Consider the following 13,872-nt stretch of genomic DNA (forward strand, 5'->3'; position numbering starts at 1 on the left):
TTACAAAGATCAAAAGGTCGGGTTGCTAAGGTCAGAGTTATCCGCCTTCTATACTGTTGCAGTTCCTTTTTCCAGGGAGAAATTGAAGAGTACAGATTATAACTATTTAATACATCATTTTTACTGTTACTTTCATGGCAAATATTTCATGCCAAAAATGTTTTTGGTGTGTTGTTTTCTTCTTTCTGCGCTGCTTTGATTGAATAATTACCTCTGTATTGGTTTATCATGTATCCTGATTCTTTCTGTTACAATATAGAAACATCACATTTTAGAATACATTCAAAAATGTTCCTTCTTAAACTTTAGAGTTTCTTTAGTGCAAGTTCATCCTTAAATGTACAGCACATTATTCACCAGCAGATGGAGACAGAGGCGCTGTAATCCTTCCATTCACTGTCTACACGTGTTTATGACTCTTGTCACTAAAAGACCTGACCTTCCCCTTCACTTCTGCTCTTCATTCAGTCAGCGTGTACAAATCAATCTTTTGTTCTCCCTGCTGTGCTTCACTTTCCATTTTCTGTGGTTTAATGCCACGGTTTCTCTCTCTTTCTCTCCTATTCATCGCATACTCAGGTATGCTGTTCCTGTTTCTCACGCCGTGTCATCCGCATTTTCAATTCTCACCCTGTTTCTGTTCATACTTCCTTCCGCTACTGCTTGCCATCTCAATTAACCACAACTTTCTTTTTTTTTTTTTTTTTTTTTTAAACCTACCAAAAACAAAATTCATCCTCCAACTTCTTCCTTCTCTCTAATACCTCCTCAGAGTTTACGTCACCTGGGCATTGTGAACCTGGAGTGCATGTTCGAAACCCCAGAGAAAGTGTTTGTGGTGATGGAGAAGCTGCACGGTGACATGCTAGAGATGATCCTCTCCAGTGAGAAAGGCAGACTGCCCGAGAGGCTCACCAAGTTCCTCATCACGCAGGTACGCATGTGCTCCGGCGCAGGAGGGATTTGTTGCGTTTTCAGATGTACGTTATAATGTGCAAGACTAGGTATTCATTACAGGCCAATGACGTCTTGATGCTGCAGTGTTTTCCTGCGTGTTTATTGTGGTCTGTGTATCTGATCGTCATGGTACTCGTTTGCCGCGTCAAATACTGCATTTTAATGAGGCATTGTAGTTTCCTGTGACTAATTCAAATCCTGTTTTTGTGGTTATGGCCTGTCTGGGTGCCTGTTGTGGCATTGATGTGGGTACAGATACTGGCGGCTCTTAGACATCTGCATTTCAAAAACATCGTTCACTGTGACCTGAAACCTGAGAACGTGCTGCTTGCTTCCGCTGATCCTTTCCCACAGGTACAAACACAAACACGCACAACCCATTTTTTTATTCGCAGCAGTTATGGTTTTCATAATCTGAATTGAGCACATCAGAGCTCTATTTAATGTTCTCAAATGTTCTCTTAGTCATTTCATCAATTTCACCTGACTCGCTGCCCCCACTGCTCCTGACCGTTTCCTTCTCTCAGGTGAAGTTGTGTGACTTTGGCTTTGCCCGTATCATCGGCGAGAAGTCTTTCCGACGCTCGGTGGTCGGGACCCCTGCCTATCTGGCCCCGGAGGTTCTGCTGAACCAGGGCTACAACCGCTCACTGGACATGTGGTCCGTCGGCGTCATCATGTATGTCAGCCTCAGTGGGACATTCCCGTTCAATGAGGATGAAGATATCAATGACCAGATCCACAATGCAGCCTTCATGTACCCTCCCAACCCCTGGAAACAGATCTCCAGTGATGGTAAACTCAGAGTAGGAAACACCAGAGGAGGGTTTTGCCAAAACTAAAGCTGTGTCGCATCAGTTTAGCAAGACATCTTCAGTTTTCTTCTGAATACTGATCGTAGGTTAAATCACAGAAACATCTCTTGTGCAATGCAAAATAATACCTCCGTATTGATCGTACATGAAAACACGAAGACACATTAGATTCAGGGAGGTCAACACTGTGTGTGAGGAAGGACATGAAATATCAAAGCGGAATAAGCAAAATCAAAAAATACATTTTACAATACAAATTCATAATAGGGCCTCAGTCTGTTCATTTTTCCCGATTCTAACACGACTACATGCAGATATAGAAGTGTGCAGATTAAGAGATGACACCTGTGACGACCTCGTTCTCTTTCATGGTAGCTCGTCTGTTTCTGCTTATAAAGAATGTGTACTCTTTTGTGTTTCCAGCAATCGATTTGATCAACAATCTGCTGCAAGTTAAGATGAGGAAACGCTACAGCGTGGACAAAAGTCTCAGCCACAAGTACCTGCAGGTAGCATTAAGAAACAACTCTTAAGCACGCACAAACACGGTTCATGCTCATTTATGAAAAGGGAAGATGGTTGGACTCGCATCCACTACAACTATTATTCCCAGCCTTGTACAAGATGCCAAACCTTTCCCAGAGGTTATGACCTGCAAATAACTTTAATGGCAAAGCACTACCACTAGATCTTAAAATCAAGTCTATAAAATTTGTGTACGAAGTAACTGTAAAAATGACGTTTTCTTTGACTGCACTGTTCTTAAAGGTATCCTTCAAAACAAAAATGTTCAGTGGTGGAAAAACAGACCAGTCTTTTCATTTCAGCCAGTGCACGTATTAATTATTCTTTAGTGTCTCTTCAGTTCTAATTAGAATGAAAGTCTCTTTAAAATTTGAAGGTCTCACACACACACACACACACACACACACACACACACACACACACACACACACACACACACACACACACACACACACACACACACACACACACACACACGTCCTGAAGTGATTACTCTGTGCTGCACTATAAATGCATAAAAGCCTCTTTTATTCATTTCAAGGCTCCTAAAACTGAAATTTCATCCCTGTGTTTATTCCCGTTTCTCATTTCTCAGGACTATCAGGCATGGATGGATCTGCGGGAGCTGGAGACTAAACTTGGCGAGCGTTACATCACCCACGAGAGTGATGACAGCCGCTGGCAAATGTTTGCCCGTGAACACACTCTGCCATACCCGGCTCACCTGGTGCCTCCTCCTCCCGCACTGGCCTCCGACGATGAGGAAGGTGGAGAGGACGCAGATGTGCAAGGGCTCACCGAGAGGGTGAGCATCCTCTGACTGCAGAGAGATGGAGGACTCGAGCTTTTTGAGGCAGGGCAAAAGAAGCAGGTAGAAGGAGTACGGGATGGAAAGACATAAAGAACCGCATGGTTCTAATAAGCATAGTGTCCAGCTGTTTAGGATTTCCACGGCAATAAATCCACCTGCTCTGATCCCGAGGTCTTCAAAACGTCATGCTAGTCTGCTGTTATCGGTCCAATTTCATCTTTTGAAAAGTTTGAATTCTTCTGAACATCTCGTGACTCTATTTCACATTCTCTGCTCAGCTGACCTGACAAGTCTTCACAGATGCACACTTTTAAACCAGGATTTGTCTTGGGAGTGAGCAGCAGCATGTTCTTTTGCTCTCTAAAGACAATGGGCTTCAAAGTGAAGCAGGAAAGGCCGAAGATAAGAGGTTGTAGGTGTGTTTTTAAGGTAGTTCAAATGAAACGGCATCATATTAAAAGAGAAGTAGGGTTGTTGTTTTTTTTTTTGGTGGGCTGACTGGAATCACAGTCCCTCCTATCTCTTCATTAAAAGGCCGGTTCAGTCGCTTTTCAGTGATGGCGCTCGTTAAAGTGGCAAAAGGCTTTCTCTCTGCTGGTAATTACTAAAGTGAATGCACGGAGGCAAACCCATCTGTATTCACAAAGGCATTCCCATAAATGCATGTCTTGTTGTGAAACCTGGAAATATTGATCCGGTGATTGCAAATCCTCCAGTAATTACCTCTAGTTTTGAGCCACAGTAGACTCTTAGATAAATATATGTAATTAGAGATGATTGTGGGTTTAAATGACCTACAGCACTGTAGCTGCTTATTACCTGCAACCACCGGACAACTTTCAGTCATGGGAGACATTTCTTACTGCAGTTTATACAAAATAAGCCCCAGTAGCTGTAACCGAGTGCTGAAAATGGCCTGTATTGTGCGAAGTCACACACTCGCGTCCATATCTGAAGTCTTGAAGTTCAGTGAAATATTGAATGCCGTGTTTTCACAGCTGACTGTATTCAAGATTAATATGCTGTTTATGATCGAGCAGATACGTGGACACATCTTTTAGCCAAAGCAGATTTCTCCCGATGGTCTACGTGCATGGATGGACAGCTTGGGTTACTAAACTAGATTTGATGTTTGTGTAGTTTAATTACTGACTACCTTTCATGTCAATATGTTGCATGTTTCTGTGAAGTAGAATTCTCGCGATATATCATTTGAACATACTGTAGTTATGAATGTCTGCTATACAGTTGTGTAACCTGAAGTTTATGTAGTTGTCAAATAATGTGTAGACTGTGTACAACGTGCTGAAGGATGATCCTGGCCTTTACAACAAGATAATACAAAACCTCAGACGGTATTCATTTTGTCTCGGAAGTTTTATTTATCGCATCATTCATCCGTACGCGGCTGTCATGCAGTCATTTTCGGCTTTTTTGGGGGGGGGGAGAAAACGCGCACACAAAATTGGGCAGCTATAATTCACTACTAAAATGCTTGTCTAACATGTGCAGACAATCATCTTTTTGTCAACAATATATTGAAGAAGCAAGGACCATTACTGTCACTCAGGTTCTCTCTAGTGAGAGGCATGCTTTGGATAACACAAAATAATAAGGGCCACTTGTGCTGCAGCAATAAATGACTTTTCTACTCTGAGTGTGACAGACTGTTATTTCCCCCGCTGTGTAGATAAGCAAAGTATTTCAGATGAGCCGATTGTAATTTCTGCTGAAATGGGCTAATACTAGAGCTCTCATATGGACACGTTCAACATGTACTTTAAAGATGAAATGATGGATTTTACGTTTTGCCATAACCTCATACCCAGAAATAAGTGACTGCTGCCAGAAGACAAAGACAATTTCTATAATAATAAAAAAAATATCACACCTCACAAACTGAGTGGCACTCAAGAGGACCTTGTGTCTACAGAGGCGAAGAGGGTGAATTGTTTTCATTGAGATTAATGCACTTCAGTCAGATACTCGGGTGAAAGGGTCGCCTTGTTCCTCCTACCTACTGTATACACATCATGATCGGTAAACAATGCCAAACGATACAATGTCACTTTCTGTCACCTTTTATCTCTTTCATGTCGTGGCAGGTTCGTGCTCATCTTGTCCGCTCAATTTCTTTGCATTGGCGAGTGGCAGTGGAGACCCTCCACCTAGTAAACAAAAAAAGAAAGAGACAAACCCCAGAAGAGACTTGTGTCTGCAGCTGAAGTTTCTATTAAGCTTCATCTAATTCTGTGAAAAGCAACGCTAATTTGATTTGATTTGATTTAGAAGAGGATGTTGACATGACAAATGGAAGCAGTGTTTTGTCTCGTCTGGTCTGATTGATGACCTCGAGATGCTTTTTAAAAGAAAATATACCCACGCTTTTAGCCGCCGCAGTGACTCGTATTGACTTCAGATTTTGGGTAGAATGTTCACCGTGGATATCATCATTTTTCTTATATGTAAAGGTAAAGAAGGTTTATTAAGTAGATCGGTTTTAAACTGATGTAAACAATACATTTGCTGCAGGTTGTTTCAGCTGCATCTTAGTACACAATTGAATTGTTAGTAAAGTCTGTGAGGGAAAACGTGGTATTTTCATCAAAATTCAATTGGCTGTGTACTCCAGAGTCCTTGTCACATAGCTTATAGGGACAGCACAAAGAGCATGCCTCGAGCTATCTGTGGGGCCAGTATGTCCATATGTCACCTTTGATACGTATCGATGTTTTATTGCAGGAAAAATTACAGGAAAGCAGAATTAATCTGAGTTTGTCAACGGCTTTGTTTTAATTCTGTTTGATGTTGTGCAGCATTTTGGTCAATATATGTTGTGTTTAGATGACTTGATTACACATTGCCAAGAAAAACTGAGAACCTCCCAAATTTGGAATGCAGACTAAAGTACATAATCTTTTCCCAGAGTTTTGTCGGCTCGGTAATGGTGCTTCCTGATATTACCATCAAGTGAAACACTGTCGGTAAACGCAAAGCAAAAGCCTTGTTAGCTCTGTAAATGTTTAGTCTTTGTAACATGATCACAAATTCTGATTGCACTTTACTCGCGAGCTATTGTGACTGCAGAACCAGTGACCTTCGGTTTGGCCATCAAGTACATTTAAAAGGCCAAACAGCTGCCGAGTCATATGCGCTCTGAAAGGGACTAGCTCAGCTGTGTAAAACAATTTACAAAATGACAGAAAATTGCAGAGCAGTAGCGGTTGCCAGACAAACGCAAAACCGGAAGGCACACCAGAACTCTCTTGACATTATACAAGTCTGCCAATGCAAATAAATGAGGAAGTGTAAAATGACCACCGTATTTCATTACAAAATGAACATGTGGATAGTACATAGTGTTGTATTCCTAGAATGGCTTGCTACATGAATTAGTATTAAATATCACAATAAACTCTTGCGTTAATTCACAATTTAATTTTATTATTTGTCTTTTGAGCCAAAAATAATTTCCTCAATTGATAAATGGCTTGTAAAATGCTGTGCATATACTGATGAAACCAGTTAGCAATGGACAAATCAGGTGTGAGAGCAAAGTGATAAGGAGGAGAACAGACTTTACCTTGAACAGTAGAACTTTAGTAGCACTTAAAATAGCACTTACTGATAGCACTTTGTAGTTTGGCTTTCTTGAAGAAATTGTATTTTCTTGATTCCTGTTGTTCTGGGTTTTGTACCCTCATGGTTGAAATGCACTTATTGTAAGTCACTTTGGATAAAAGCGTCAGCTAAATGAAATTAAATGTAATGTAATGTAACACATTCACTGAATTTTAAAATGGCAAAAGTTCAGTGATTACTATTCCAATTAGCGCCCCGTTGCAACTTGGACAACAGGGCACTGCAAGATGATCACTTGTCAGAACAATGTAAACCAGCCATTGTTGCTGTTTCAGTGGTGAGGACAGGCTTCATGTAACAAAGGAGGAACGAGGTGTTTTGACTGAAAATGAAAGTTGATGCGGTTACTTCTACAACAAGCACAGCCTTGTGAGAAGGCTGTTTGTAGGAACTGAAAGGCAACAAAATGCACAGCATCATGTCTTGTTCTCTTTTCAAAAACATGCCCAACAATTTATTTTCTACATGTCACAGTAATATTTAGAAATGAAAAAGGAGGAGTTGACAAAGGTAACAAACCTTGCACCATTTCACAACAATTCTTGAAATTTTAGCCATTTCAAAATGTATTTCTAAGAGTCGTACGCTCAAAGTATCAGCTGCGATGTTCAGGCGTTCTGTTTAAAAAAAGAAGTGATGTAACTTTAACTTCTCAGGGTTTGAAACCACAGAGCATAACTGACCAGCAGCAGTCAGGCTGTAGTTTTGACAAAATTGAAGTTGGTTTGCTGTCATACCTTTAAACAAAATTTTTTGGGGAAGTATGTAATCGCCAAGTATAAAAAGAAACTGCCAATAACACAATGTTTTTATGGAAATATAAGATTGTTAGTAGTCAATATAATTTTTAAAAAATGAACTTAAGCCCGGTATAGAACATAATAGATAGAATAACTAAAGAAGAAACATGATCGTGAGAGACATGCAGCAAAGACCTTACTCTAAATAGTAAAAGGTGAGCACTGTTCAGTGTATGCATCAATCTGAATCATCATGCTTCATGTAGTTATAGGCTTCTGTTGTCATTATTTAGTCAAGAGAAAATACTCAAGTGCAAAAATTAGTTCCTAAATTAAGCAGTGGTGCAATGCTGAAAACAAGACCAAATGGAAGAGGGAAGTAACAACTTAGAATTTCAGTGGAAAGAAGAAATGAAGGGCAGTTTAACTTCTTTTGTAAATACTAGGAATATAGAAAGCCCCTCTTCGATACATCATCAGGCATTTCCTATTTCTGATCATCCTCTTTTTTTTTTTCACAGATTTTTCCGTAGCTGACCTCAGGCAGGTTTTTTTTTGCTCACTGGAAAATACACAGCAGTTACAGCTGCCGTTGGTGTGTCCTCAGTACCTGGTGGCTTGCGTCACAGATTCTTTTCATAAACATAAAGAGAGCCTTGAATACCGCACTGACACAGGGGCTTTCTGAGTAAAATAATGTATCTGATAACCACAAGTTTCCTCACGCCTGGTACCAATCTGTAAATTGTTCTCAGCTCACTTCTCGACCATGTTCGTGTTTTCCAGTGAAACAATTGAATCACTGGTTTTTTTTTAGTCGTACTGAAGGTGATCAGCCTTAATACCTGGAAATGGAATTCAGACTGAGGGAGAAAGACGATGAAGTGAAAGAAGGGAATGTTGCTCCACTATGATTTACATTTACTCTAACCGTACAGCAAGAAGAGACTTGTATCACCATAAAGTAAAGAAGGAAGTCGAGGTTGAGGTCTGTGACATGCTGTCTGCCCATAGTTTCGCTTTTCTACTGCACAGGAGCATTGACATGTGCATCACATCTGTTCCACAACTGTCTGGTGTTCATCCCCACCCGCGTACTTCCTGCATGCACGTGTGCAAAACCATACCTCCCTCCTCCTGCACGAGTCTTCCCCTTTTTGTACTTCGTCTCATCTCCTCTACACAGTTCTGGCTGACATTTCAGCCGTGGCTGTCAATGGGAAGTGATCTCACCCAGAAGAAAAATAATCAGACAGTGCTTAGAGATAAAAAACCCTTTGCTGTCTGTAGTTATTGTTTTTGCAGATCATTTTCTGGCACAGCGATCACTTGAGAGGACCTTGTGGGACTGTAGTGGGCTGGCAGCATGAGAGCAGCTCTGAAGAGTCTCTTCTGAAACTCATCCTTTGACCTTTGTGGACTGAACTCTGTCAAATCTGAAGCAGCTTTGGAATGTGCCGGAAAGTCTTCAACCACTGGAAAGATTTCTCTTACAAGCAAGACACACATCGAAAACCATTGGTGAGGCCACTATTAATTAAACTTTTGGATGTATGATGTCTGGAATTTATACCCCCCCCAAAAAAAAAACCACCCCAAAAGAGTACCAGCTAAAAAGGTTTGTGGGGTATTGTGTTTTAATGTTTGCCAGGCAGAGTTAAAGGTGTTTATTTGTCAAACCTCACTTCATTTCTCATCTTGTCCCCAGTGGACGGTTGTCAGGGGAAAGACAGCATGCTTGAGGCTGTGTGAGTCAGCATTGCAAAAATAATTAGAATACAGATGTTGATTCTCTGCTGGGTTGAAGATTTTCTGCTGTTCTCCCAGCGGTAGCCATCACAGTACGCTGGCAAGTGCAGTAGGAAATTGTCTGACAAGAAGAAATTGTGGAAATTCAGAGGAATGTACAGCTGGACTATGACTCTTTTGAAACACTGCTTTGGTATTTGGGAGGCAAGCTATAAAACATATTTTAGTTTTGCTTGGAAAAGGAGATTTGCCATGCAGCACATTGCACTTCTTGATAGAAAAGGCTGAAGTTTTGCTCTTTTAAATGCTCACTGACAAGGCTTTATAATAACAACCAGGCTTAGTTCATCTTATAATATTAACAAACACATAGTTGGCTCAGATGGACGAATGGGCGGACTGAAACTTGGAGCAGCTCTGTAAACTCGGCCTGTGAAAGGGTTGTGCGATAGAAGAAGACACTTAACACGTGGACTATATTTTAAAAGACAAAAAGCTGTAGACCAGAGGAAAAAGGAAAGAACCCATATTTATTGTAAAAAGCATGTGTGTACAACACATTAACCGATACAGATAGGCCCATTTATTAGTAAGAGGGGAAAACCAATTTGTTGTTAGTCATAGTATCCAGACTGATGACTAAACAGCCTCTGAATAATTTTAAGAAAGGTACCAGATTTACAAGCAAAACTTCCCCATATTACAGTAACTGTTCTTTCCCCGCTCACATTTTCTTTTGAAATGTTATGTTTGAAATGCTTTTTTTAAAATCAAACCCATTTCAAACACACCTACACGCACACACACTCCCACATGTAACAGGCACACATTATCACTCGCTAAAGATGGTCTGACTCTAAATGGCTTCATCATTATTGAGTTTTCCAGACGTTAATGGCATTAGCTGCTTCCTGAGCCTATAAACACACCAGGGCCAAGCCTGAGAGAGAGAACAAAACACAAAGTGGAAACCGTTATCAACAATTGCCACAGAGATACAGAACAAAAGTTTAATTTCCTAATGCTGAAATCTCAAAGAGATGGGAAATTGATTAAATAAAATCTCCATTAAAAAAGGAGTTTTTAAAAAAATCTTCTGTTTTTACATAATGATTCACAGGATCTGCAATAGATTGGTGACACTTAACTGTGAGGGTTCTTTTTGGCCTTTCTGTGTCAGCTAAAAAAAACCAACAAGATGCAAAACAGACAAATGTATGTGATGTATCTGCCGAACAAGCAGGAATCACAGCCAAAGCTCTGTCATTGACCAGGTCTGATGATTCATCTGCAGAGTAAATCAGTGAGGGAGCTGACTGATTATCATTCTTCAAACCACAGGAAGCATCTACATACGTCTTGTGTGGTAGTTCTGCTGGTGGCTGTTACATTAAATTAAAGCTAGACATTATATTAAACTGACAGTCTGTTTCTGTAAGGATTTTTCTGCCCCCACACAATCAGAAATTCTTATAGTGCTGTTAAATTGGACTTAAGTTGTATTAAGCAGTGAGTACTGTAAAATGCAAATCCTCCCTTTGCCAGCTCAGTCTGTGATTTCCCTGTCTGACATTTAGAATTAGACCATGCGGGCTAATAAGTGCATCGAAAAGTGGCATTAACAAAAATAATGTATTCGACTCAGGGGTTTGAAAGCAGAGGTTTCTACATCATATTCATCCGATGGAAGACATTAGTTCCTAAATGCTCTCAGTTTCTATAACTCCAGAATAGTTATGAAAAAAGAAATGCACGACATGTTTTCTCCATATGAAGCAGTTGAGGCAGTAAAGAGGACATTTTGGCAATCTGAGTTTCTAATAGAACCGTGGGTGTCACCTGTCATCGTGAGCAAGCATGACTAAACCTGTCTCTTCTCCAGAGGGGGATACTTCAACTCTGCCCAAACACCATATACTGTTGAGCCAAACTACCTCCCATTTGAAAACATAAAAAAAAAAAAACGATTTTCTATCATGGGCTCATTGAGCCACGAAATATGATGGGGAATATAAAATGCCCAAACTGGCTTATGTATTTTAAGGTATAGTAGAATTTGGCTCATGTCACCTGTGTCCCACAAACAGAAATGTGTTGCTGTAAAACTTTTTCTTTTTCTTTTCGCTCTTGCAGGTGAATTTCTAAACAGGAAAGAGACAGCAAAACAAAATCACTATGAAAGTGACCGTAACACCACCTGTGACAACCACAAACTCAAGCTCAACTTGTGTTTTGATCGGAAAAAGTAGCATCAGTGACTTCCTGATGTCTGTTTACATCCTGGCTTTTGTCTTCGGTTTGATCTTCAATGTGCTGACGCTCGGCCCCATTTATCAGCAAGTGAAGCGGCAGAATGTTCTGGGAATCTTTCTGCTCAGCCTATCCATCTCCGACCTGCTTTTCATCTTCACAATGCCTCTTTGGATCAATTATTACCTGAATGACCACAACTGGAAGCTGGGTGTCACATCCTGCAGTGTGGCTGGCTTCTTCTACTACTCTAACATGTACATCAGCATCTACCTGCTCTGCTGTATCTCTGTGGACCGCTGCCTGGTGGTCAGTTACCCACTTCACTTCAAGACCCACCGTACATCTCGCTTCGCCTGGGTCCAATGCGCCATTGTTTGTATTGTAGTGACAGTGATGCACGTCTTGGTGCTAATCTTTGACCAACAAACAGACGCCCATGATGACGAGAACAAAAATGACCGTTGTTATGAGACTTACCCCATGTCGGCGCCTGTTGCCCTGTACAACCTGCTCAGAGTGGGCATCGGCTTCCTGCTACCCCTGCTGGTGTTGGCAGTGAGCTACTGGAGGGTGCTGGCCACTGTGGGCCAAAGTCCCGGCCTGAGTGCCCAGGCTAAAAGGAAGGTCCGTCTGCTCTCCTTTGGGGTGATTGGAATCTTCTCAGTTTGCTTCGCTCCATATCACATTCTCTTGCTCACACGCTCACTGGTCTTCTATAACAGCGCTGACACGTCTGCTCAAGGAAGCTATTGCCAGTTTGAACAACTTATGCACTTCCCTTTCTCATGTACACTGGCACTCTCCAGTCTGAACTGTGTGGTGGACCCTGTGCTGTATGTGCTGGTCTGTAATCGTGGGCAGGAGAAGGGGATACTGTGCTGCAGAAAGCAACGGCAGACAAAGACAGAGGACTGTGTTCTAACTGCAACCAACAGAATAAAGTCAAATAGTAATTTGATATGAAAAATAAGCTGTATGTAATAAATAAGTGGATATTTGTACTATTTGTATGCACGTGTGTATATGTGCACATATTATTATGCATAACACAGTAGCTTTTTAAACTCAAGTCTTCGTCTCCAGTGTTAGCCAGGAAGTAGCTGGATTATTCTTTACATCCAATACCCTTCATGTATGGACAGTCTGATGTTGCATTTATCTTTTTTATTTATTTATTTTTTTTACCCTCATATCCTGCGCAGTGCACTGGAGAGTGTTGAATAATGTATGCATCTCAGAGCTGGGTAATTAGATTGTAGTCCCAGGTTTTGCTCTCCTGAGAGTTCTTCAGTGGGAGCCACTTCTGGTTGTTTTTGGACGCTGCTGGAGTTGAAGAGCCTGAGGGTTTTCCTTTCAAAATAACAGTATGATTGTGTCTGCTGCAGCTAAAAATCAATCAAGTCCAAAGCATTTCATAGAAAGTCTTTATTGGCATGCCTGTGTTTCGTCACTATCTCAATGTCAGTGAAACATAATGGAAAACCAAATAAACCTGTGGTTTAAACAAGTGTTGTTGTGGGTTGTTTATTTTATGCAGAACTAGAATTACTGGCAAGCATTTGTATGCCTGCGAAAACCACTCAATTTTTCGTTTACATGCATATCTGTCCAAACCTACATAGATTTTGCTGCAAAGAAGCAGCAAGTTACTGAGATATTGCATTCACGAGAATGAAATGGGCGGATCGGACAGTGAGGTCATATTAACCCCAACCTTTGACCACAAAAATTGATATACATCATCCCTTTGTCCAAGTGAACATTTGTGCCAAAACTGAAGAGGGTCTCTCGAGGCGTTCCTAAAAAAAAAAAAAAAAAAAAAAAAAAAATCGCACTAGGAAGAATGGGAAAGATGTGAGGTCATAGTCACCTTGATCTTGGTACCACCAAGAAATCTTATCAGTTCATTGTTGATTACAGGGGAATGTTTTTGCCAAATTTAAAGGACTTCCCACAAGGCGTTCTTAAGATATTGCATTCACCGGAACGGTGATCAGAGGGACGTGAGGTCATAGTGACCTTAAACTTTGACCTTTGACCACCAAACTCTAATCGATTTATCATTGAGGCCAAGTGAACAATCATTTGAAGAAATTCCATCGAGGCTATCTTAAGATCTCATGCTCACATGAAGGTCTTGAATTGGGGTCACAGTGACCTTGACCTCTAACCTTTGGCCAAAAAAAATCTGTGAGACGAAGAGAGACTGAGAGTTTTTTTTTCTTATTTAAAATTGTGTTGAAAATGTTTTCTGAGAGGGCTTAACTATACGTACTATACAATTCTGACAGTGAAAATGTAAGTACAAGTTAATGTTGATCTACCTAGAATAAATTAATGTGGTAAAGAAAGAAAGAAAGAAAGAAAGAAAGAAAGAAAG

At 40.7% G+C, this 13,872-nt stretch overlaps 2 protein-coding genes across 3 annotated transcripts in view; both read left to right on the forward strand.

The window, feature by feature from the left end:
* prkd2 (protein kinase D2) overlaps positions 1-4,765 on the forward strand; it is a 31,822-nt gene extending 27,057 nt beyond the window's left edge. Inside the window, exons 15-19 of the mRNA XM_069706420.1 lie at positions 773-934; positions 1,213-1,311; positions 1,485-1,752; positions 2,196-2,281; positions 2,893-4,765. Coding sequence (XP_069562521.1) covers positions 773-934; positions 1,213-1,311; positions 1,485-1,752; positions 2,196-2,281; positions 2,893-3,117 — 840 coding nt within the window. The 3' untranslated portion in view covers positions 3,118-4,765. The remainder of the gene's footprint in view (positions 1-772; positions 935-1,212; positions 1,312-1,484; positions 1,753-2,195; positions 2,282-2,892) is intronic.
* A 3,942-nt stretch (positions 4,766-8,707) lies between these two features.
* On the forward strand, positions 8,708-12,999 carry gpr184 (G protein-coupled receptor 184). 2 transcript variants are annotated; one of them, XM_069706412.1, is made up of 3 exons: positions 8,708-9,011; positions 11,373-12,137; positions 12,299-12,426. In XM_069706412.1, exons 2-3 carry the CDS (start codon positions 11,415-11,417, stop codon positions 12,341-12,343), a joined length of 768 nt encoding a protein of 255 aa, XP_069562513.1. In that variant the 5' UTR covers positions 8,708-9,011; positions 11,373-11,414; the 3' UTR covers positions 12,344-12,426. The 2 variants fall into 2 exon arrangements, with proteins under 2 accessions (XP_069562513.1, XP_069562511.1); XM_069706410.1 differs by having other exon boundaries at positions 11,373-12,999.
* Positions 13,000-13,872: the final 873 nt, after the last annotated feature.

Source organism: Brachyistius frenatus, unplaced genomic scaffold (genome assembly GCF_029030835.1).
Source record: "Brachyistius frenatus isolate BFR_SWC_R1_liver_20210118 unplaced genomic scaffold, ASM2903083v1 Contig_62, whole genome shotgun sequence".
Taxonomy (NCBI): Eukaryota; Metazoa; Chordata; class Actinopteri; family Embiotocidae; genus Brachyistius; species Brachyistius frenatus.